General features: G+C 44.3%; 2 protein-coding genes across 2 annotated transcripts in view; both read right to left on the reverse strand.

Annotated features, from left to right (window-relative positions):
• Positions 1–9875: 9875 nt before the first annotated feature.
• On the reverse strand, positions 9876–11616 carry LOC131281678 (cytochrome P450 4d1-like). The gene is made up of 4 exons (XM_058311026.1): positions 11454–11616; positions 10995–11378; positions 10286–10918; positions 9876–10216 (listed from the first exon to the last, which is right to left on the reverse strand). Exons 1-4 carry the CDS (start codon positions 11614–11616, stop codon positions 9876–9878), a joined length of 1521 nt encoding a protein of 506 aa, XP_058167009.1.
• An 8045-nt stretch (positions 11617–19661) lies between these two features.
• Positions 19662–25054, reverse strand: part of LOC131293501 (kinesin-like protein CG14535) — an 88646-nt gene continuing 83253 nt past the window's right edge. The window contains exons 8-13 of the mRNA XM_058321577.1: positions 23036–23230; positions 22739–22959; positions 22289–22658; positions 20782–22117; positions 20597–20701; positions 19662–20454 (exon numbers count right to left, since the gene is read on the reverse strand). Of these exons, the coding sequence (XP_058177560.1) occupies positions 19662–20454; positions 20597–20701; positions 20782–22117; positions 22289–22658; positions 22739–22959; positions 23036–23230 (3020 nt within the window). The remainder of the gene's footprint in view (positions 20455–20596; positions 20702–20781; positions 22118–22288; positions 22659–22738; positions 22960–23035; positions 23231–25054) is intronic.

Consider the following 25054-nt stretch of genomic DNA (forward strand, 5'->3'; position numbering starts at 1 on the left):
CTGGGTGGCGATTAATTTGTCAATCGTTGACAACGGTTCGCTCACAGTACAAAAAAAAACACGAAGGTTTGAAGAAAGATGAGGACACGAGGCGGGCGGACACGATGTTTGCTGTCATACTTTGTGAAATGGCTTTTCTTCTTCACTGCGGTTTTTTTTAAATAAATGGAGATTTTAATTTCGATAATAGAATCCTTGTTTGTTCTGTGACTTTCCAACGGAGGTAGCTCACTTAGTGCGGACGCTTTTCTTCTTTGACATCAAACGTTTACTCTGAAAGACTTTTTGCTGGTTGTTTGAACGACACTTTTGTCAACTTTCTATCATTAAGGGGACATGATTAATGTTGGTCAATCGGAATAATTTCACGGATTAGCGCGGAACCGGTTGAAAATGAGTCGACTCCTCAAATGTGCTCCCATAGATCACTTTCATAATGCGCTGGACAAACTCATTAACGAAGCGCGAAGTGGATTCCCATGAGTCCCTCTTTCTGCCGCGTCGAGGTGACAAGTGAGCGTCAATAAAAATTCTCTTACCCCCTGCCTTACGTTTTCCGAATGGATCCACTTAACAGCCCCCTTTTGATGGTCGCGGCAAGTGTGTATGTGTAAAGGGTTTTTTTCCTGCTTGCCATCTTCCATTTATTCACTTCATTATCATAAATTATAATTTCATATGGGCAAACAAGGTTATTGAATTATCGTTTTGTCACTTGTTTGTACACTCTGTCGCTCCTTTTTTCCTCGTCCGATGCGCGTTGGGCCATATGGTGGGCGTTTTCCCGGTTTACGGGCGGTGGAATTCGCGTTTCGATGGAGACGAGCATAAATTTCATGGTTGGCCGAAGCCGATGGGGAATGGCATCCACCCCTGACAGACCCCCCGATACGGTGGCAAATGTCGCTAAAATGGAGCGCATAGTGGAGCTTATGAATTGTGCATGACTTTCGATGATGGCGTTCGTGCTGGAGGGGGGATGGCAGGAATATAGGGAGGCTTCGCTTGATCTGCACATTATTGTCGTTTTACGAGCTGGAAGCATTATTTTGCCCGTAAACGCCAAGGCTCGTGTGCATGTGACACTTAATGTGTGTGTGTGAATGTGACGACCGTAAAATGATCTTCGTGACGTGCGGGCGACATTTGATGATGCGCTTCCTTACTCGGGAAAGTCAAGTTAACCTATTCAACCGACACGGGTTGTGTAAAGGTAGAGTGTAGCAACGGATAGGTAAAAAAAGCACCAACAGGAAAGGTTCAAGCTCAGGATATGAAGTGACGATGTTTATGAAAACAGAATTGCATGCTGTTATGATAACATCAACTCAACACCGGTACCGCATGCATTGAACTTTGTTAATAGTTATTCATGCATCCATTTATCTTTTTAACAGGTTTGTTAAATGGGTATATTTTGCACACTTTTATCAGATGAAATATGACATTATGTTGACAAGATCATTTTTTAGAGGTTCTGGGACAAGAAAACAAAAGAAACACTTTCAGTGAATGTTTTTTCATCACACAAGTGACAATAAACTGTTTCTTACGAGAAAAGATGTCAACAAAACAAAAGTTTTTTAAGTTTGTTAAACTGTCATTAAGTGTATAATCTACAGCTAAGCAATTAAATATATTCGTCAATAATGTCTTACGCACATAAAGAAAGATAAACAGAACGGTATAACAGAATTGTTTAGTTAAATTAAAATTAAGTTTTGTTTAGTTATTTATAACATGTATATCTTTTAAATATGCTATATCTAAATTCATAGTAATTCATTTAATTCAGTTTTCTTTTTGTTGAAAATCTTCGGGATGGAAACCCAGCATGACGAGCAGCATGTAAGCATGAGAAACCTTTCGAGGCAATTGTTATAGCAATTGGATATTTTATGCCTTCTACATACGGTGTGGTCGTCGACAGCTGTAACTAATCCACTGCATATCAATGGTTTCACTGGTTTTCGTCTCTCAAACTTTTTCTGCCTTACATAGGCATCTGCGGAACTCCCATTGGGACTTCAAATCATTAGCCTAATTATGTGCACTCCAAGTGACCGCAATCGTTCATTTCGAAGGAAGAAAAACTACTTCTGAAAGAAAGAAAACTTGGCAAACGTTCATTGACCGCCACGTGAATGCCATGGATGGTTGGGCTCACACTTTCCCAGCTCGGTGGAAGTAATGGAAATAAGTCGAGTTTTGACATTTCATAGCCATTCCGTAAATGGAATCCATAACTCACGCCCACTGAGCAGCCAGTGTGTGTGTGTGTGTCTTTGGGAGGCTTTAACGTTTCCGGAAAGGCGGCAGAAAAACACTCGACCACCCCGTGGCGTGCAAAACGACGTGGTTGGATGTGCCACAGCGTTTTCCATCTTGTGCATGCTCCACTTTCGATGAATGTTTTCCGATTGCCATCGATCCTAATGAATGCAGTTGGGTATATGTTTGTGTGTGTTCGTGCCCGCCCTTTTTACGCCTTTACTTTCTCGTCTTTACCGTGCACAGTGGAAAATTCCGAGACGCTAATGTGGAACGCTAACCATCAGCAACCCGGAGGGTCAGTTGCATAAATGATTGATGCTTGCCCTGGTCAACGGTGTTCCAACGGGTTTCAATTACACACATTTTAAAGGGCGAGTGGTGGTGCAGGTAACAAACATGCAAACGTGCAACCGTTCATCAATGATCCGATGAGGTTTGAAGCCCTTTGTGGTGGCGCATAAATCTTGCCGCTGATGGTTTTTTTTCTTAACATTTTTTTGTCCTCCCCAACCGCAATGATACATGAGCTAGCGCAAAACGTAACACGTTCGGACTGCATATATGCGTCAGTATATTCCGTGACGGGTTTGATGTAAGGAACAAGAAACATCACTACTTGAGGTCCCGGTAGCCACGACACGCAAACCGTTCATTAAAGATGATGGATGGTTTGGGGAAAGATTTGTGAAAGCATAAGGAAGTGGAACCGTCGTGTACCTTTCACCTTTTCCTGGGCTGTTTCTGTTTCACGCCATTACTGGTTTAATTATTTTCTTTTGCTAGGAATGACTACAGTTTTGAACTGTTATAGAAGAAACATTACCATTAGAACAACATTACAGTTGTTTTGTTTGAGTGTTTTTCTGTTTGATGTTTTGTCAAACCAAATGTATTTAAAAACGTTTGACGAAGTCTTTCAAACTAAGTGACTAGTAAATTTATTTTTCATTTGAAAAAAGCTCTCATGGATCAGACTTTTCAACGGGATGCAGGGGGTTACATTTTTTTATCTCCTTGTTCTTTTCCAATATTCCTGTTTTCTATTTAACTCTTCGTTAACAGCTGCACAAGTTGTGTTTGCAGAACTGTATCGAATCTTTCCCTCCATCTTGAACTGTTCACAAATACCCCTCTTAGTAAAAAACATTTTACAAATCTCCCTGAAAAAAACGATAGAGCAACACTAGCAGCGGCCAGAATAAAATCAGTGTTTTATTGTTTTTTCCCTACCTTTCGTCGTACTTCGTGCCTGGCTGACCATTTCCCTCGTCCCAATAATATTGGCCAAAGCAAGCGTCGTAAAAGCGAGTTTTTCTCTTTTTATTTATCAATCATTTGATAGCTTTTAGTGCTCGGTGCCAACTGCCGGGCGCGTTGAGTCGAAGGATATTACGATCGGAACATCCCTGATCCGATGCCCGATTTTATTGCCACCCAACGAGAGACCCAAACAATTGTACTGGAAGCATCGATTCGGCTTAAGTAGTGCCACCGATACCGGCAAATGGTGCCCCGTTTAGCCGGGCTTAATAAGTCGTGAAAACTCCAACCCCACACCAACCCCGGTGGACGCAGGGGACCGTTGGGTTTTTCGTTTCTTCCTCTTTATCTTTCCGCGAGCAGGATGTTTTCTGCTTCTCGCCTTAATCGCTCGATAAAGTGACGAAGAGCAAGTTTTTATACCACCTCGCCATATGGCGGGAAGAGCATCCGTGAGCGGCGGCCTGGCTATGACCTGCTTGAGTCTGGAAAATCTTTCCTCACAGCGAGAGAGGTTGGGAAATTTCATGTAAGTTTCCAACCGACGGCAGCAGCCGCTACGAGTTCCGAGGACCGGGGCGTTGAATTCACACTGCCACACAGTGGAAATAAATCAAAATGTAATAAAATACGCAATTTACGCTAGACTACTGTCAGCTGCGATTCGCGTAAATCACACGGGATGGCAGAAAAGTTTCGCCCGCCCGGCCATCGGGCTTTTCGGCAGCCGGCGGCCACGGGTAGCACCGTTGTCACCGGCTTACAGCAGGATGAGTGTTATGATGCTGTTAATTAATTTAGGAACTTTCACCTTTCTCCGCAGATGTGCCATTCTGCGGGGGTCGGGTCGAAAGAGGAATGACAGTGAACATCGGAACAAAAGCCAATTCTTTTAAACATTACCTTTTGAATTGAATCAAAAAAACTGATAAATGGTTGGGGTTAATCTGCGTAACGGCTCTTTTCTGGTGTGCTGGTAATTTATTATGGTTTTGGAAATTCTCTTTTTTTATGCGAAAGTCGGTAAGCGACTCGTACCATACGGTAGCAATTACTTGAATCGTTGAGACAACGAATTAAATCAATAAAAAGTGAGAAGATATTTAGGAACTCCAGATTGAATTCCTCCGCAGAAAATTTTATTTGCGAAAGAAAACGCTTTCAAATTCAAATGGCATCAACCTCAAGAAGAAAACCTTTATGCGCCTTCCGTTTTCTCATCTTCAGTTGCAATATTTCTTCTCGCCTGATGGCTTAATAAATTACCAAAAAGAGAAAAGAAAAAGTTAAACAAAATCCCCAAAAAGGGAGCGGTACAATACTTACAACAGATATAGAAATAAATTTTAATGGACGCAGTGCGAATGGATGGGAGGAAAAAAGAAATATACCGTGTCCTGTAATTTGATGCAACGGTAATGCGAAATCTTCTTCACCCGCTGGGGGAGTAGGCAATAATCGTAATAGAGAAAAGTTTTCATTTTCACTTGATGTAAAGTATTTTTTTTTCGTTTTTCCCGCATCGCGTCTTTTATTTTTTTTTGTTTAGGGATGGAAAAAACAACGATGACGAAGGTAACCAAAGGACCAATCTACCCTTAGGAGCAAAGTAGTGGAGCAAAGGGCAAAAGTTGGGCTATTCTTTTAAGAAAACGGTCATCCGGGTGTCCTACTGCAGGGGGAAAGGAAATGTAGGGAAAACAAAAATTAAGTGCCTATTACGGTGTTTAAACGAATGATAATGTTTGATAAGTGAAGGCAACGTCGGGATTGACGTGGGTTTTTTTCCTTTATCTGTTTCGTATTCATTTTCCTCTCGTAACGCCATGCGCTAGGTGGACGACGTTGGCATTCGCCGTTCCCCCCGCCCAATGGTCGCCCCAATTAAGCGCTCCCGCACACGGCGGCAAGCAGGAAACAAATATTATTTGCATAAAATTGAAATAAAAATATTAATAAAACGCGCGCCCACCGAAAAGTTTGCTCGAAAGTCTGCATTCATAGCTGGCACGTAATTGTTTCTGATAGACACGTTTGGCCAGCCGGTGTCCGTCCGGTCTTCCTACGCCCGGGAAAATCATGCCTCCCACCGGGGTGGTCAGCCAAAGCTGAAGAAAACTGTCGGCCTGCTCAATGGAGGAAAATTTTCTGAGCGGAAAAGCAACGCGTGTCGGGGGCAGAGAACGAAAATAGAGCTGCCTTTTACGAGGCTCATCATCATAAAAAAGCGTTCGTTTATGCGCCATCGAGCGGTGCAATCTTCAGATGGAGCAGAAAAATAATCAGGAACCGCTAGCACGGGGCGCAGGAGTACGACGACATGGGTGGAACAATTGTTATTAACGACTGTTGTTTACACTTCTATGAATCTCTAAGGTGCCACTTAAGAAGTCGACAGCCCTTCTTTTCTCGGAGTACGCTCGAGGTGCGGGTCGAAGGCTACACTTCTGCCAGCAAACAGCCAGCGACGGATGACGCTGGCCCAGTTTCCTACGCTCAGTATTATTTCCTCGCAATGACGCCCGTGAAACGGATTTTCTGTGCATAACCGTGCGCCGGAGCACGAAATGGAAAGGTGAGTAGTAGTAGTAGTAGAAACCGTATATTTGGTTGTAATTCAGTATGGTACATAATACAATTTTAGACAGATTTTTTAACGGGTTCGATCACATCTTTCCTCGTTATTTGTAATAACATTTGAGCTAGTCAGTTGGAAATGGTATGCAGCCTGACGGCGTATTGATGAAATTCAGTGGGAAAATTGGTTAGTTTAAAAACCCACATGACGAGCAAAAGAAAAAAAAAAAATAGTTATTTACTTCAATCTATATCCTAAAACCTTATACTAGTATTTGATTGGATCTTGATCGTGATCTGCCTTAAGTGTATACTTTTGTTTGAGGGAAATTCATAACGGTAATGGATGGATTGGGAGGGGGTGTATAGGACGAGGGAGATATATGAGGAGGGGAGGTATGGTATGGGGTATTGATTTTAACCAGTTGGGTGGTTTGAGTTTATGAGATTTCTGTTACTATAGTTGGATGATAATTTATTAATTTGTTGTTTGATAGTATTTATGTTGCAGTAACTGTGAACTTGAAGAGTTGGGTACCACGGTGGGACATCTAATATTGCCTTTAGATACTTGTTTTGTACGGTTTGAAGTTTTTTCTGGTGCGTTTTGGCACATGTTATCCAGACTTGGGAGGCGTATGTTATAATTGGTCTGATCAAGGAAGTGTAGAGCAGCAATTTGTTTTTAAAATTTAGTTTTGATTTCCTGTTTAGGAAACAGTACAGTACACGAAATAGTTTTTCGCATTTGATAACCGTATTATCTATATGGTATCGAAAAGTCAGCCTTTTGTCCAGAGTCAATCCTAAATATTTGATATTTTAAATGGAAAGGTGACAATGCAGGGTTAAGTGGGCAAAATAATGCTCATAAAAAAGTACATCCCTTGAAAGCACTTGACTGCAAGTGTTGCCATTAGCAGGATTGTTCAAATAGGGATGGGATGTTTAAATGAACATAAGGATTGGCGTTTCACGTATGATGGTTAAACTGCTAACAACAGTAAATTTGTCAAGGTTGTCTTTTTTATACTAAAATGAGTTTTTCGTTATGCATCAATACTTTCTAATATATTTTGTTTAACGGGATTGTTTGGAGTCACTAATAAGCTTCGGAAATCGTATTAATAAGTTAGATAAATTCACTAAAAGCCTCGGGCAATGCGCTAAAATATGTTAAACACTGTGGAAAATGTATTCGACTAAGGTTATTGATCTCACATTTTCAAAATATCAATTCAATTTACATGTAAAAAACAAAAGCAAGAGTCTGGAAAGTCGATGCCTCTGAAACACCTTTTGTTGAGGTCAAGTATACTACTTGAAATGCAAACAAGACTCCTCTCAAGAGAATTTATTAAACCCGAAATCCCTCCTATTTTCAATAAATCTCACGAAAAGTGTATCCAACTGGTTACCGGGACATTCCACCATTCTCGAAGATCGAGCGTATAATACAATGTTTCTACAGGTGAGCTGTCCTCTTCCATCCTTTTCTCACTATGTATGTGTGTACGTCCCCATTACGACTGCACTTATCTGCAATATTCATGTAGCCCGACAAAACCGCTCATGGCACGCTACGGTACGGACGGTTACTACCATTGCACATTCATCACTGCACTTGAATCGTCGACGATGTTTGCACTCGTTCGTTCGAGATCCGGCGCTTGCATTCAGGTGAGAAAATAATAAACAAATACATCCTGTAAACCCTGCAGATTCTTAGCGGTCGCTCCAGATGCATGGGAAAATGGGCAGAAGATGCAGATTTATCCCGGCTAGAATGGAGTCGAGATTCAGAGAACGAGCTTTACTGTAAGCCGTCGCGGAATGCTGCCAGGACCTCCCGGCGGGAGGCAGCTTTTTCGGGTATATACTAAGGTTGCGTGCCAGTGCTTGCGGTGGTAAAGTTATCTATAATGCAAAAAATGTACCTTTGCTATAAATTTTGCAACCTAAACCAAACCTGGTGCTGCCGAGTTTTGGGGTTTGCATTGCGAAAGGTTAAAAGCGGTTCTTAGCGCGTCCGGGTTAACTGTTCGTTTTCCGGAGCCTTCGCCGAAATAGTGCTTGGAAGGAGGTTGTATTTGAAAGCTACCAACACGTGGAGAAAACGGACGGAAGAATTAGAAGATGCCTAAGAAAGTGAGTACCGTTATCGTAGAACACTAATAAAATATTCACTACACGAAATGGCTCGTCGGCGTTCTGGAAAGCTTAGAAAATGGCGGCATTTTTCGAATGTGTGCGTGTGTGTAAGCCTTTTACGTAGTACTCGATACGCACGACTGCACTGACGCTTGGAATTTCAACGTTAATAGAAGGATGAGAAAAAACAAAACTTTCTTCACCGCGAGCAAACTGTGAAACAATCCACAATTATGTTATCCACTTTCGACTTACTTACGATCCAATCATAATCAAACAAATTGGATCAGAAACTTTGCTGTCGCTTATCATGGGAGATGCTCTTGATAAACACCGGGCATTCGGCACGCCCAACACAATTATATCAATCTGCAGTGTTTGGTTTTGTTCTGTAGGGTATCTTCTTCTGTTTCGTTGTACTATTTTTTAGCAGGTGTTGGAAATGGGCTGGAGAAAGCAATAAAAGATTTTAAAAACATCACAACCTGGAATGCAGCTTATGAACTTTTTTTTAATCTTTATTTATAATAGTTTTATTGAAATCCATTTTCGTACAAGAATTACTATTTTATTTTTGATTTCTCTTTTTATTTTATTTTATTTTTTCATACAACATTAAAACACATTTTTAGGCTACATAATCATTAGGATAACATATGACAATTATGTACAGGATACAAGTTGTTTTTTTTGGTAACAAACACCTGCAGAATCGTGATACTTCCGAGCATCGCCTCATGGGAGGATCGATTTCCGGGGCCGGCCACATGCCAGCAGCACACTTTGTAGCTACTCCAGGCGGAAATACACAATATTTTCATTCAATCAACCATCCATTCATCTGCCAAACCGGAATGCGGAATGTGGTTGGCGGTCGGTGGTGGTGAAAAAAGGAGACGAATCGGAAGCCGGAAAAAAGATGAAACTGCAAACTAGGATCCCTTTGATGACTTTCCGCTTTTGCCGTTGGGCGTTAGGTCGATATGTAGGGTGAAAGTAAGGAGAAACAAAAAACCAACTGCCGGGAAACAAGTTTTTGCGGACGTGCCGCACGCAACCGAGGCCGGCGACGACTGACCGAGCCCGAGAGCAAAACCTAACAACCTGACCAATTTGAAGCACAAACAGGCGCTACACGGGCAGGTTCGCCTGTCCGAAAGCCTCGAGCTTAGTAGTTGGTTTTGTGCGTTGTGCAAGAAGCGATATTAGCTCGGTGATGGGAAAAATGGAACTTGCGGAAAAAAGTTGATAAATTTAATTTACGAAACCGTTGTAGTGCGCTCCTCCCGGTCCCAGTCCGCGTGAGCGTCGTGTTTTTGCGGTTATTACTAGTTTGCCATACTTTTCCACCAACGACGTGTAACGTACGACAGCGCTGCGTACGCGATGGGAAGTCTTTTGACGTCGGAATAGTTGGGATTCGGATTGATTAATTAAATTATTATATTCCCTCCAGGTACCAGAGAGGCCATGCCAAAGTCTTATCGAGGGCGAAGCAAAGTTTACCGCGAATCGAAAAAAGAGAGGTAAAAGTTTCCCGCTTCATCCATTAACCTCTCCGGGGATCTGGGAGGATGGAGCTAATAAGCTTTTCTTTATTCCTGGATCGCAGTTTAACTTCTTTTCACAAGCTTCACCGGGATGCCGCAAGTCGGGCGAATCACGAGATCCGCCTTGTAGCGCACCTGATCGATGGATTCGCCGGGCAGGATGCGGTAGCTGGCCAGCAGCTTGACGAGCGTTACCTTCATTTCCAGCAGGGCGTACTTTTGCCCGATGCAGTTCCGCGATCCGGCACTGAACGGTATGTAGTCGTACGGGCCTCGTTTGATGTCGTTGTCGTCGGAGAAGCGTTCCGGGATGAACTTTTCCGGCTCGGGGAAGACTTTGGGGTTGCGGTGAAGGGCGAAGATGTTGAGGGAGATCGTGGTTCCCGCCGGGATGATAGTTCCATCTGATCGAAGCAATCAATTAATATTAATGTTTCAAAATTTAATCAATCTTTCCTTCCAGCACAACTCACTCATTTCCATGTCTTCAACAAGGGCTCTACCAATAAACGGAACGGGAGGAACGAGTCGTAGAGACTCTTTGATGACCATATCGAGATACTTCATCTCTTGCAGTAATGCGCTTGTAAGGAACGTCGTCTTAGCATTCGCGCCAAGCATTCCATTGATCTCATCGAACACCTTCTGCTGGATTTCCGGATGTTTGGCAAGGTTGAGAATAGTAAACGAGATCCCGGACGTGGTAGTGTCGTGACCCTCAAACATAAACGTGTCCACTTCCTCCCGGATGTCGGCCGTGCTCAGTGGTTTTCCATCGACCTTCACCTTGAGCAGCTGATCGAGGAACGTATCACGACGCTTGGAGTACAAATCGGTTTCGTCGCGATCGAACTCAACCTTACCAATCGCCTGCTCAGCTTGTAACTGTAGGCGTCGCTTTTCGATGACGGAGTTGGTGAAGTCGTGCAATTTTTTGATGACCCGTCCCTGCTCGCGCGCATAAGGGTACAGGAAGAAAAGTGACGGAAACTGGCGCAATAAACTGAAGACTCGTCGGAACATAAACTCCGACACCTTCTTGACACCCTGCGCATACTCATGGTTAGGATCGTCCTGTGCATTGATGTGAACTCCCATGGACGTTGCTATGCAGAAACGGTAAGAGTACATGAGTAAGGCGTAATCCTCGGTCAAAAAACAACGTTAATCTGCATGACTCACCACAAATGCTATCCAGTGCGTACAGGGTGATGTTATCGTAGATATCGAATTCTCCCCGGTTCACTCGCTGGGCCAGTTTGTCGACAAGAATGTCCGCCTCCTTGTTGAACACGTCCATGAACTGGTCAAGTATTTTGAAATGGAATGCCGGGGTGATGATCTTGCGCCGTTGGAACCATTTTTCGCCGAACGAAAGAAGCAATCCCGTGCCAAGCCAGGCCTCGAGGAAGTCGTAGGGGAACGACTTCTTTGTCGTCTTAGTCAAGAGCACCTTTTCAATGTTGCGGGAGCTAGCGAGTTGCAGTTCGAAATCGTTGAAGGGACCGATCAAACTGACATCTTCACCGTACGACTTATGGCATTCGTACAAGGCGTCGAACAGTTCTTACGGTAGGAAACCCCGTTGCAATAGATTATTACATTGTTTGTGATGAGGAATGGCAAACTTACAATACTCACCAGGGATCGATTTGCCCTTAAACATGTTCAAACACCCGAGAAAGTATTCCGGAAAAGGCCCATTGAAATGGCTAGCCATTTCAAGAATCTTCTGCCGCTTCCGGTGATAGTTTAGGAGCGCGTAGGTCAAGACGATGACCACAATAGCAGTGAGGACTAACATTTTGCACCGAAATAAGAACTCCGCTCAATCTCAGCCGATAGACACTGTCGTACTGCAGACGCGAATCAAAACACACCGTCCCACGGTTAAACTTCACAGTCGAGTCTCTTTTATACTTCTTATCGCATTTATGTATGTATGGTTCTGTGTTCTGTTATCTGCGCTATTGGTAAACGCTACGCTACAGTTTTGATTAGCGATTAGAGTGTTGTTTTGTGTTAGTGTAGAAACAATGGTGGTCGTGCTGGCAAACTGAATTCTCGTATGATGGTAAACAAACCATGAAAATAATCAAAATTTAACAATAGAATTCATTGCCTTGCTATGTACATATTCTCATGACCATGTCCGGTCAATTTGTTTGATTTTTTATTGTTTAGCTAGGATCTTTTTGAAGTTTTTGTGATCAGTAAACAGCAGTTTAGTAGATATTTATCGATTATTCACTGTTTTTTTTTATTTTTTGATACACCTTCCTTTCTTATGTGAAAAAGGTCGTTTAAAATCTAGGTTCATAATTGATGACTGTAAAATAACGCTGATAAATAATATTAAATTAAAAAAAATAGGTTTCGATTCTAGAACAAGGCTTATTGAACCATTTTTGAGGTATTCGAAACCGAAAATTGATAAGCGGTCAAATCGGTTGTAGTGCAAATTTACAGTTTTAATATTATTAATTTAATAATATTATATCTTGCATTCTTTACGCTACGTGGTATGAAACTTTAGCAATCTTTCTGTACTTGTAATGATAACTCTAATAAATGGTCAAAAATGCTAAGTAACAATGATATACAAAAAAGGTCTGGTTTAGTGTGTTTCAGTTTCTTTTTCATGCAGAAATCGATTCGTCATCCCGTAACATCGTTATCTGGTTGGATTTACTAACGTTTTGCAGACGAAAAATAGGAAAAAAAAAATCACTACAGGAATGCCGGCACTCCATGTTTACCCGGCCAAATCCCTTGTCTTCTCCCATTTGACCCAAACAAGCTGCTCTTGTGCTTGGCGAAGGACCCTCGGCTGCACCCGGGAATGATTGGGGCCGGGCACTTTTGGCCCAGATTGAGATTGCGACTGTGACCGGAACGTGACAAACCAAATCCAACATAATCCTTTTTGTCGTTCCAGCGTTGGTGAGGCAATCGGACCCTTGCGCCCTTGGTCAGCGGAGCCTGTCGGATGGAATCTGGTTCCAGCTTGGCCCCAAGCTTACGCGATGTTGACTCACCGAACGTTGATTCCTTTTCCGAGTGTGGGACACTCGAGATCGGAACAAGATAGTGCCCGAGCAGAAAGGATGCGATAAACTCCTCAAGAGCGAAATGTTCTCCAATGTTCGGAAATAGAAAGAAAGAACAAAAAGAAGTAGAGAAAAAAATCTCGACTGCTCAGCAGTTTAACGAGCCATGTTTTTAATGTCATTTCGTTAGGTTTTTATTTCGTGATACTTTCGGTCGTGAGGGCTAGGTGGCAGGAATGGGCCGAAGGTTGCGATAGAGTGGCCACTGATTCACATGTGCACATGTTCTTAGCTCGTGAAAAGGCGCCTTTGGGAAAGCGGTCGGTTGGTTACGGTGTTTACCACAGCCATTTCCGCAGAATCACCTCAAGAACACTTTTAATTCTCGGCCCACCACTTCCCCCGTTTCTGCTGAACCGGGCACGGTCGCAAACATTGTGCGACTATGGTAAGGAGCATGTTGGCAATAAAGGCATCTTTTGCCATCATTCCGCTGTAACAATTTCGTTCGTTTCCACCTATCGGTGGTTTGTATCGGAAATGGTTAACGTAACGTAACGTACGTTCGAGCTTCACGGTAGGGAGGGAGTGACAGAATGTCCTTTCCTAAAAACCAGCCCCAGAGGGTGTTGTGTTTTTAGATTTTCCGAGCGAGATTTACCCCCTGCCCCAGTTATACTGGGAGATGGTTTGTCTCATTTCTGGGAGGGGGAGCCAGAAACATTAGCTGCCCGTTATGCCGCTGCCCGGCATTGGCCGGGAGCGGTGGATAAAGAGCGTGAAACCTTCATCTTCGGCCGCTCGATGGTTGCGTCGAACGGTGTCGCCACGAAACCGGCAAAGTGCAAACGGGCGCTCGAGCAAATCCGCACGGATTAGTCGGGGAAGGAAGTGCTGCGTTTAATAGTTGCTGAAAGCATAAATAAACGGAGAGATAGAGCTAGAATCTATTTTAATTTTATTGTTTTGCAACCAACGATCCTAGAAGTGCTGCGTCTAGCGGGGGATTGTACACGGATTGTGTTAATGGGAACGATACTTATGGCAGTTGGGGGTGAAACCAAAAGTGCTTTCGTACGCCTATGATCTGGACGGAGGAGAGTCAGGGGTTCACTTTATGGCGCGCTAGTAAACAGATGTCCACCGTGAACGCTGAATTGCTGAACGTGTTATTTGAGGAGTTAGCGAGAAGAGGAGTTCTAATGACGATGAAAGTTTTCGTTTAATATTTCATACTGAAATGGGCGTTTGCTAAAAGCTTGTTTTTGTGGAGCACGGGGCATTGGAAATGAAAAAAACGGCAACTTGAACTTTAACACAACTTCACTGGCATAAAAGCATTTTGCTGAAATGTAAGATTGAAATTAAACTTGATCTCAGTTGTAAGGTCAAGTGAACCATACACAATTTTTATTTTAATGAACCTCCAACAATTCTCCAAACATTTAAACTAATTTTTTCAAATCTCCGGTATTTCCAATTCTCGAAACAGTATTTAACTGTAATCATTTGTAAACTTCACCTTTTTACTCAGATTCGATGCACTGGGGGATAGATGTTTATGAATGGGGCGAAGATGAGAAGTGTTTTGTGAGTTATAGAATTCCTCATCAAAAATCAGTTTCAGATTCATCGGTATATGCATCCTGTTGAATTGACATTTTAATTTAAAATGCTTCATAAATTCAAGAAGCCATCATTTTACTGAATTCTGAAGTTACTGATAAATGGAAAAAGGATGTTTCATTTATAAACTCAGACAAATACACCACTCTTTGACATGCTCCATCCAGTCGGCGACAGAAGTTGTCCTCCAATCACGATCGGAAGCCAATAAGCCAACCAATTCGTTCAATCGAGTACCTATTATCGTAATCACATTCTTTTCCGTGATCTAATTTCAATCCAGATCAATCTGAACGGCGGGACGCACAGAAATAAAGAACGGTCAAATGAACAACATGTCGTCGGTGGCAGTTTTTCTTCCTCGCCTTCCTATTTCCTCGTTAATCAGGAAAGGATGCCCAATGTTGAAGCGGTAAGCTATCGATCTCATCTCTTTAGCACCGGATGGATGTCGATTGGTTTGGGTTCTCGTTCCGTTTTGGTGGTCACTTCTTCTGTCGGTGACATCATTTATCTTTCACGATGATGACTAGTCTCGGCCGAGGAGCCAGACGCTTTACCGTAAGAAATTTGCCCCGTATGCCGGAAACAAAGGCCAACCGGAAGCGACGGAAGCGAGCATAAAGATGGGAAAGTTTCTCTTAATTACTATCCTCGCCACATTGATCACAACTAATGTGACTGAAATAACGTTTGCGAAATTAGATCCGATTTTATTATGTACGTTTGTGTGTGTGAGGATTGGGAAAAGTTGAAGCTTTCTATGCAAGAAGCTTTAATTGCTTTTGTGGAAGAAGATTTGGTTCCGGTTCGTGATGATGCTGAAGCAATATGGTTCCTTCTTTCGATCTTGTTATTGAAAGTATTTCATACATGACTAAGACATTGTTAGAAAAACAGAAAAACTACGAAATGGCTCCTTATTCTATTCATGTATAAAAAAATGGTTTTGTAAATCGATTTACTTGGTTTTGTGAGTTTCAGTTCAGTTTTTTTGTACGGCTTTTCCATCCCTTTGCAATGATATAGTCGACTAACAATATGCTTCCTATTTCTCTATTTTCCCATACCTTTAAGAAACATACACTTCACCCTTCGTGATATTATCTTATTCCCCCGGTTTATGCATCAGGGAGAGGAGAAAGAAAGTTTCACCGCTTCCGGCAAGGAACTCGTGTTCCGACCAAGGCCTAACATAAAACCATTACTATGATTATTATTAGCCTCAGCATTATGCTTCTTCAACTTTACATCTCGGGAGACTCCGGAGGGGAACCGAAACCGGAAGGATTCTTGTCGTGAATACGGAAGACCTGCATGATTCGTACAGGATCCGGGCGCTCTTTTTCGGGATGACAATAAAACGTAATAACAGGTGGACCCGACGGTAGGCTCGAAGCGAATGAGCATAATTCCCGCTCGAGCGGCATCGTATTTACATTTTTGTGGAAAACTTTTCCATGCGACAACGGTAAGGTTTGGGACAACGCTCGAGCAGATCGGTACTGATAGGAGCAATGCAATATAGAAATAAAAATAAAGCCCACAAGCAAACTTCGGTCTGTTTATAAACATTAAAGTTACATAAACATTGTGAGGAGAGTGACCTAAGCTTAAGCAGTTCAAGTTGGTATCTAATGCCCTCAGGCGGGGTCCTCATTACTCATTCCGCTTTCTCGCCGGGCTGGAGCACACACTTGGTTTCAAATGGGCTGTTCCTTTGATATTGGAAGTAGTTTACGGCCATCCCGAGGCAGTTGACTTTTGTCCGTTTTTATGACGATAGAATGACTCCAGGGGGAGCTATTTTGGGGAATAATGGTCCTTGGTCCAGGTAATAGGACTTGTCTTCCCACCGATGTCCGGAGCGGGTCCGAAATTGAGGTTATTTGTTGGTCCTTCAAATTATGAACATTTTTGAATAAATGTCTCTTGTAGTAGCATCATTAAAACAGCGAAATAACCATGCTGATAATTTGGAGAAATTAAATAACATAATTTTTATCACTCCAGTGAAACGGTTCCGTGACATGAACTCTTTGTCAAAACCAAAGCAAAGCACTGATTGCATATAATTAAAACATTTCTACAGTGCTTACCTTCTTTCATTAACTCAAGACTAATTAGTTACGGGTTACAAATCCTTAACCATTTTGTAAATTGTTATTTCAAGGAAATGTACTCACCATCCCCATTTCCTTACTTTTACTTCTATTTTATTCACTTTCTTCTCCCGAAAAGGATACTTTGTGTCGGGATAGACCAACCCCGTAAGGGCAGAGGCAAACTTTCGCTTTGTTCCACGGAGGTAAGGTTTAACTTTTAATTCCATCATAATTACACCGGATTCGTGCTTCCGTCATTGTCGTCGGAAAGACCCCCGTTCGCACCCATTTTGCTTCCGGTTTCCCAGGTTGAATCGTCTGTTTTAAAGACTTCTACAAATAGGTACTGTTTGTAGAAGGGTAGTATTACTTCCGTCAACAAAAAGGTGCACAAAAATGGTAGCTTACTCTCTCCCCCCTTTTTGAATGTAGGTCACTCGCGTGGAATGTTTGGATCGTCTTCAAGTATGTTTCATAGAATGAAATTGTAAATGAAATGAAAACTCTTCTAGATTGCTTCATTCTTCGACATCTATGACGGTGCTTCGTCGTAGTTTTCCCTCCTAAAGTCCCCGGTATCCCCCCCCCCCGGTTTACGGTCGATTGCCTTTTCCAGAATGCAGATAGCAGAAAGGATACAAAACGAGGCCACTCGAGAAGGAAAAAGGCTCAAGCCACCACATGCCTGAAGGCATTTGCTGCCCTCACCAGCAAAAGGCAACTGACCTGAACTTCCACCGGGTGAACTAATGTGGGAAAAAAGGACGAGTTGGAAAAGTTTTTACGATTGTCGTTTTTTCTCCCCATTTTTCTTCGAGTCGAATGGCATTGTCTTACCGGAGTCGGGTTCCGGTGAGTCTTTTTTGCGCGTGTCAGGTGTTGCTGGCAAATTACTATCGACAGCACGGGGAAGATGGAACGGCTGGATAGATGCTGATGAACTTTTCCTACGATGCAGATAGAGGAAGAAAATCACGTGCATCGTTAATGACGTTAATGATGCATGAAATGAAGGTAGAAGCAAATGGTGCCCTTTCTTTTAGCATACGAAAGGAAAACCGGGTTAACATCTGTGTTCACATTTGCAGCAGGTGAATAGTTGACATTTGATGACTAGTTTATTCTGTAGCTTTAACGAAAATGTTTGATATGCGTTTGATCTACTGATACCTTTGTCTGTAGCCTTACCTTTTGTTCGTATATTTGTGATATTTTTAATGTTTTCAAAATTGTTGAACAATGAAACAAAATAGTGTTTTTTGTATAAAATTATTTTCTATTTTGTAGATTATTTTCGCATTGCCGGTAGTGATTTTCCGCGTGGATGAATTGTCATCGGCACAAAACCCCTCACCCCAGAGTATCCGTAAAAGCAATAATAAAAGATTATACAATATGTCCATACAATGTAGTTTGCCGCAATAATTGTCATAATCGATATCGATACACGGTACACGGTCATATATGATATACGGTCGTAGAATATTCATGGATTTGGATAGCTAGCAGTTCCACCATCGAGCAGCCCAAGAGCAGCAGCTGCCTTGCCTATATACTTACGGCATTGCCTCTAGTGACATGCCTGGAAGGGCCCTGTTTGCACCTGCAGCCTTTGTAAAATACTCTAAAATTGTACCTGTAATCTGAACCGGGAAAATCTCTGCATCTCTCCCAAGAGTTGGAGCAGCTACATACTGATTGTAAAACAAATGTCGTTCGTTTGTAGGACAACATTTTCTCTACCTCTGTTTGTGCGGCCCGGGGAACATGGAAAGCCACGGTTTTGTTGGATTAAAATTCGTTTTTACAACTCTCGTGACGGTGCCTTTTCTCACTTCTTGCTCGCGTTTTTCGTTGCCTTTTTGGAAGTTATACCCTCTCGATTGCTGCTTCGGTTGAACATCCGAGTGCAACATCCTAACATAGTTATTTAGACTATTTTTATTTTATTTCGCTACTTAAGTACGCGCGAACTTAAATGGGCTACAATTATGGGCTGGCAATACATAGATTAGCACCATTCAACTGCTTGTAATCGAAATGGTTCCCTTTTTTCACTGATTATGTTCGGATTTTCAACATGAGATTTTCTTTTATCTCTTGCTGTTACTGGTATTTGTTTCGCGATTGTTGCTCACGAATATTATATATCTTTTTACCCTACCGTACCTAGCGTGAGCAGGCGTTATCGTGCAAATAAGATCAATAGCCCATTTAGCTGCGTACGGTTTGCGTAAAATGGTGAGCCTTAATTTGTGCCCCAATTAGAGCGTTAATGCGAGCGCCATTTATCATGCGTAAATGCGAGGCGGGTAAAATCCCACCAGGATGTAGTTGCACTGGAACACTTCATTCGATCAATAAATAGCCCATAAGCTGCTCAATTATGTAAAGACTTTAGAGGGAAAAACCCCGCGCTGCCATGCACCATGGCCATGGTATAATTAGGCTAATTTACAGTACTCCTCCAGTCTGCGAGTCTTTTATCGATATCGATTGGGTTTAGCCTAACCTAGTCTGTACAATTTACAGGCGGTGGATCATCCAATCAGATGAGATACCGATTGGAGGACAGGATTTAGAGGAGGGAATGAACAAATTTGTTAGCTTTTTTCGTGGAAGTAAATATACGATAACAATTTAGATAACAAACGATCAAAGCATGAATCCTCATCGACATCTGCGTAACGGCTGAGAGTAGAGAACGGGAAGTTGTCAGGTCAGGTCTAAAAAGGTCCATTAAAGAATTGTAGGGATTTTAATTGAAAACTCATAGAATTTCTGAGGTTTAAGCGAATAAGGGAAAAATAACTTGAGGCTTCAGCGAGTAGCTTGTCTTAGCGGATCAGTAAGATTTTGTTCTGTACAGTCGAATTGGTTCCATATCGGTTGTTAAGCGATCGTTTTGGGTTTATTGTCAGCATTAGGCAGTTATCGCATTTTTCAAGGCTCCAAAGCACACAAAGAGGGGCACATCGATCGAGGCGGTACAGTCCAAGGTTTGCTCGAAGAAAGCCTGAAGAAATCATAAAATTAGCTAAAGCGCTTCCTAGGCGGTCGGTTTGGCTCTAGAAGTCACTGATTTCACCCTCCGTGTCCGGGTAGGTACAGTTGAACGGATTCCGCAGCCAGTGGCAGAGTGATTTGTTATCAGCCCGGTTGCGTTTTTTCCCCGTCCCTGCACCGGACTTCTGGTGGGCCCGCGATGCGGCTGACCCGAAGCTTGATTCATCGCTGTCCCTCACCGTACCGACACTGTGGTAGCCACTTTCGGCGCGTCGCGAGATCCCGGAGTGTTTCGATGTGCGTGGCGTTGAATCATGTCCACTATCATAAGCTTCCGGTGTCGAGAGCGGCAGCAGGGGCAGCGTTGGAAGGTTCTGTTGGGGTAGCAGCGCGACACTGGGTCCTTTCATTTGCCCATCGTCTTCGTCGATGTTACACAACATTTCGGCCAGCGGATTCTCGCGGATATGTCCATGCGGTAGCTCCTCCACGTCCAGGTATTCGTCAGTTGTTTTCTCCAACTTCGGTAGGTTCGGATCGGAGGCTCCATCCGGATGGCGTAGGGAAGCGTACTGTTCCATGCCAGCGATCGCTACAATCCCCGTCAGACTTGGGAGGGAACTTTGGCTGGGCGTGCGGGACATCGTAAGCGATTGCCGACAGTCCCGGCAGCGAGGACTCGGTGGACGGTACGCCGGTTCACTGCAAACACTTGCCGGGCCCGCGTTGAAACGGTACGCCGGTTCGCTGTAGACGCTGCTGGTATCTCCAAGCCGGAAGGAAGGTGTCACCTCGGCCATCGCTAGCTGGGAGGTGAATATCTCACGCAATCGCGCCAGTTGGTCGAATTGGCTCCTGTTAGGCAAGAGTACGTTTTTGGTATATGAAGCGTCAGTTACCAATTGAACGACGGTAGGACAGAAGGGAAGACATAGGTAAAGGCAAGAAACAGGTAAAGGCAAATTCTAGGTAATTCAAAGTGATCTCCCCCACTTACCTCATACTATCGCCGATAACACAATCACTAAAGACATCACCTCCAACATTGAAGCTCGAGACGATAGACAGCTCTCCGTGACTGAGGGCACTTAACGGATGCTCTCTGAAGATGTAGGTTAAAAGGAGCATAAAAACAGTTAGATGAGTACAGGATATGTACCACCAAAATCTTGACTGACTTACCCCTTCATGGCCTTGGCTATCTCGTCCTCGGTAACCTGCAGCCCACAGTCCATCATACCGATGTTGTGACTGTTGTGACTGTGCACACTCATGGCGTCATCTCTGGAGGCGTGCCTCGAGCAGAGCATGTGAATACTCTCGTGTGATATTTCCCTGGATCCAAGTGGGTCCATCAAGGGCAACGCCGGTGGAACTTCCGAGGGTCCACTGTCCTGGTCTTCCTCCTCCTGCGCTGAAGCGGGATCCGTTTGTTGCTGTTGCGTGTGGGACGCCCTATCGCTGGCCTGCGATGGAGCGCGTGATCGTTCGGAGTGATTGTCGTGAATTGAACCCGCCATGGAAGCGACGTTGTTAGTGGTGGTCGCGTGAGATGTTTTGGCCGCCGTGCAAACCGAGGCGTATACCGGCTGATGTAGCTGCGGCTGGATGACGGGCTGCGCGGCCGGGACCGCCATTGGCACTGGGTTTTGCTCGGCGTCCAGGCTGTACGCCTGCTTCAGTCCGGTTCGCACGTGGCTCTCGGAGCTGTTGGCGGCGGTTGTGGACGCCGCGGTGAATCCTCGCATCGCTATCGGGTTAACGAGCTCTTCGCCCCGGTCGATCTCGAGCGTAAGGAACCCATCTTCGTCCGAGCGACTCGGTTTGAATTTTGGCAGGCTGTAGGTGGCGTGGTGCTTCGAGTGCATCGGGGAACTGTTTGCGGACATGGATTGCTGGAGCAGCTGGATGGATTGATTCTCTACCCACTGACGAATCATATTCTTCTTGTGCGTATCCATGAACCCGTATCCTCCAGCGGCGTTACCTGCTGCTGCAGCGGCCACTGCTGCAGCTGTAGCCGCTGCGGCGGAAGCTGACGAGCCCTGAGGATTCTGTGAACCGTGAGTCCTCGGACCATCGACCCACGTTTCGCACTTCTTCACGTGGTTGATTTCCCGCAACAGATGTCGCGCTTCGTGGACCTTCGATTTGGAAACCCGTGGCCCATCGATCCACTTCTCCTCGCTGATCTGTCGCGAAGGACTTTCGCGAGCCGAGGTAACTCCAACGGCAGCAACGGTGCCAGCATTTGTCGCAGGACCTACATTGGAGCGCCTCATCGGCGACCCCTTTGGCGTTGGGATATTGGAGCCTTTACTGACGCCAGACACATGCTTAAAGGCTCCCGCTATCACTTTGGGCGAGGCGTGCTGGGACGCGATCTGTATGGCGTTCGAAACCAGCTCAGGGCCACCCAGCGCTTGTGACTGGTGGCTGTACATTTGGTTGCGCTTCAAACTATCGGTGCGTCCGGTGCCGACACCACACGAGGTTGTAGGATTACTCGTTGCCTGGGCTGCGATTTTTGGTTTTGAAATTGAAAAGTGTATGAAATGGAGTTGGTTAGGAGTGGTGGATAGCAAAGTAGACCTGGAACTAAGGAATGAAGTTCCTCAAAAGAACTATAGCCGATCTTAAATCTGACATATCAACCGTGACATATACATTGTATCTGTTTTCAATATACCTTTCGAAGTGCTCCCAGCGGAAGTCTTCTTCTTCGGAGACGGAGTAGCGGTCGCCGGTTTCTCTGCCACCGTCCCCTTGAGCACCTTGTTCATCGCGCACCGATTGTCGCCGGAGTTGAGACTCGGCAGGTAGACCGGCGGATGTTCCCCGTCCGTCGGATCGTCGCAAGGGCCCATGTAGATGACCGTGTCCTGCGAGAAGTCCGAGCTGGACGGATCGGGACCCTCGGACGAACCACCCGACTGATGCCCGGATGACCCATTGTTCAGTCCTTTGTCTCCTAGCAGATGATTTCGTGGTCGCAGTCTTCGACGCATCCGATGGATGCGGGATGCCAGTTGGATGGTGGTGAGTGTGTCTGTATGAGTCTGCGGAAGAATATAGATAAAAGAGTGTTTCGATGAAACACGCTTGGAAGGATATAGAATAGTAGTTTTCCGATAAGTACCTGTGAGTGTGAAACATGAGCAACGACCGCCACGTGGCAGGTGATGGGAGCAAGGCAGTCGCGAAGCAGCGGCGTCAGTGGATGGTCCCTATTGGGAGGATGCTTTTGGCCGCTCAGTATCGCCAGCAGAACGTTCCCGATGCCGGACAGTGGAAGACCTCCGTTCCGATTGGCACAGCCTCCTAGATCGATGAGATGTAAGCGACTTCTTCCTCCCTCGACTGTTGGATTTTAAAGAGTACGTAGGAACGGGGTGAGTTTTGGTACTAGTATATTAAGTTTTTCATCATCACTTACCACCACGCTTCCCCGACAGGCTGTACTGGTACACGTGCAGGGTGTATATTAAGGCTGGTTCGAAGTTACACTGCGATCGTCCCGTTAAGGCCAGGTCGAGGAAGAGGGCCGCTCGTTCCGCCGTCGGTGCACGCAGTTCCGTGGGCCTGCCGAGAAAGTCTCCCCTCAGATACATGCCGGGGGAATCGTCCGATTCTAGAAAGGAGTGGCAGAGCGAAACGAAAAGGTATGAAGAACCTTCCCAATAACCATCAATTGCGAAAAACAAAACCCTTTTTTTGTTTTCCCCTACAAAGTTGGGCTATTATTTTTTGCATTGGTTTGATAAACGCTCCCCAACCTTATCGTAATCGATTTATGACGAAATTGAAACTTGTTCCCATTGTCCCAATTCTTCGGCTGGGGCACAGGCTGCATATGCGTTTCGGAGGGGTTCCCTCACGTAAGGTTTATCGATTATAGCACACGTGCGATTGGACAGATTTCTTTTTCCACCCTTTTTTTTCCGGGTTCCGCAGCGACATCATCACGTGCAGGACATTTGTCGTCCGGAAAACCTGTGCCAGCCTCTACGCTCGCTTAAATGAACCTTATCAAAATTCCAAACACATACTCAAGCCAACCCTCCTTTCCCAAACTGTTTAGTTTTTATTCTTTTCTCTCTGCCATGGTGACAGTCCCGAAGGGAGGTGGGTTTTTTCACATTAGCTTCAAGCCTATAGACGGATGGAGGAGCGATGATAGTAGACTAGCCTGTGTTTTCCGTTGGACCATTCGTTCGGGGCGTCAGGTGAGTGGAATGTTTCCCAAATCAATCGCTATATCGTTAAGCGAAATCGAAAAGGATCCTGGAATTGGGTGGAAAAAGGGATACCAGGTTTTGTTTGGGGAACCGGTGTAACTCATCGGTTTAGCGGTGGGCGCAGATGAATTACAATCCCTCACTGGCCTGCTTTTGGGTCAATTACTGTTACTCCAGCAAACTTTTTGAAACCTCACGCTCACCCCATCCCACCTCGACCGAATTAGTCCCAAGTCATTGGAGTTCGTTAAATTTTCTGAAAACTCTAGCCGAATAAAGGATGACTGGTTCGAGGTTTCGCTCGCAACACACACGAAAAAGGATACACGCCATCCTTGGTGGAGAGTGGAAAAGACTAAATCGTTTGACGATTATGAGGGTTCTAACGAGGGTCGTGTGCCCCTTTTCAACATTCCTGGCCTGCGCTCTATGGTGTCTTCAGTATTTACCGGAACACAAAAACTCTCGAGCACAGGGACACAGCTGGATCTTTGCAGCGTACAACGTTCATCCAGAAATCCCTAGGATAGCTTTCGGGATGTTTGGGGGGAAGGAAAAGTTTTTGTCACTGTAACCTTTTTTTGTGTGCTGTTCGAAACAACCAAACTGGACGTTTATAAATGATTTGATTGAAAGGCAACATTGGATTGTTGGATTTTCACAAGAACCGCTGGGGGCGCGCAAGGCCGGGAGAAGTAAAATCAATGCCATCGTGCAAAACATAACTTGCGATTTTCCAGACATTTCGTTGCACATGTGGGACCATCTGCAGGATGTGTGTCGTTTCTTTCGAGTGTCGCTTCCTTTTTTCGTACGTCCGGTATCCGTTTGTCGTCTAGATTGAGTTGTTTGTTTACGTGATTGATGATGATAGCAGAGCATTGGTCACCAATGGCGACAGTTGGGATCAATATTACCGGACAACGAACTCTGGAAGATGGCTAAACTAATGTATTTAGTTTGGAATGGAAGAGTGAACTCCGTAGGCAAAAAGTAACGGAAACAAATGTTTAAACCAACCGTACATCCTGGATTTTCAGCAAAATTATCGCTCTAACAAGAACAAATCTTGAACATACAATGGGAAATAAAATCGATGAAGCGATCAAAATGTCTGTGTGTGTGACGGAGAGAAATGGAGCTGTCAAATGACAAAATTGCAAGAGTTGCCCGTGTCGTGTCGTGTGCCATCGTGGCTTGGATAAGTCAAAAGGGGA

Source organism: Anopheles ziemanni, chromosome 2, assembly GCF_943734765.1.
Source record: "Anopheles ziemanni chromosome 2, idAnoZiCoDA_A2_x.2, whole genome shotgun sequence".
NCBI lineage: Eukaryota > Metazoa > Arthropoda > Insecta > Diptera > Culicidae > Anopheles > Anopheles ziemanni.

What these genes read in the sequence shown, in the direction of transcription:
- LOC131281678 (XM_058311026.1), bottom strand. Translation starts at nt 11,616, where the DNA reads ATGTTAGTCCTCACTGCTATTGTGGTCATCGTCTTGACCTACGCGCTC. An exon ending in TAAGGGCAAATCGATCCCTG is followed by an intron (nt 11,379 to 11,453) that starts GTGAGTATTGTA and finishes TCCTACCGTAAG; the next exon opens with AACTGTTCGACGCCTTGTAC. An exon ending in CGCACTGGATAGCATTTGTG is followed by an intron (nt 10,919 to 10,994) that starts GTGAGTCATGCA and finishes GTTTCTGCATAG; the next exon opens with CAACGTCCATGGGAGTTCAC.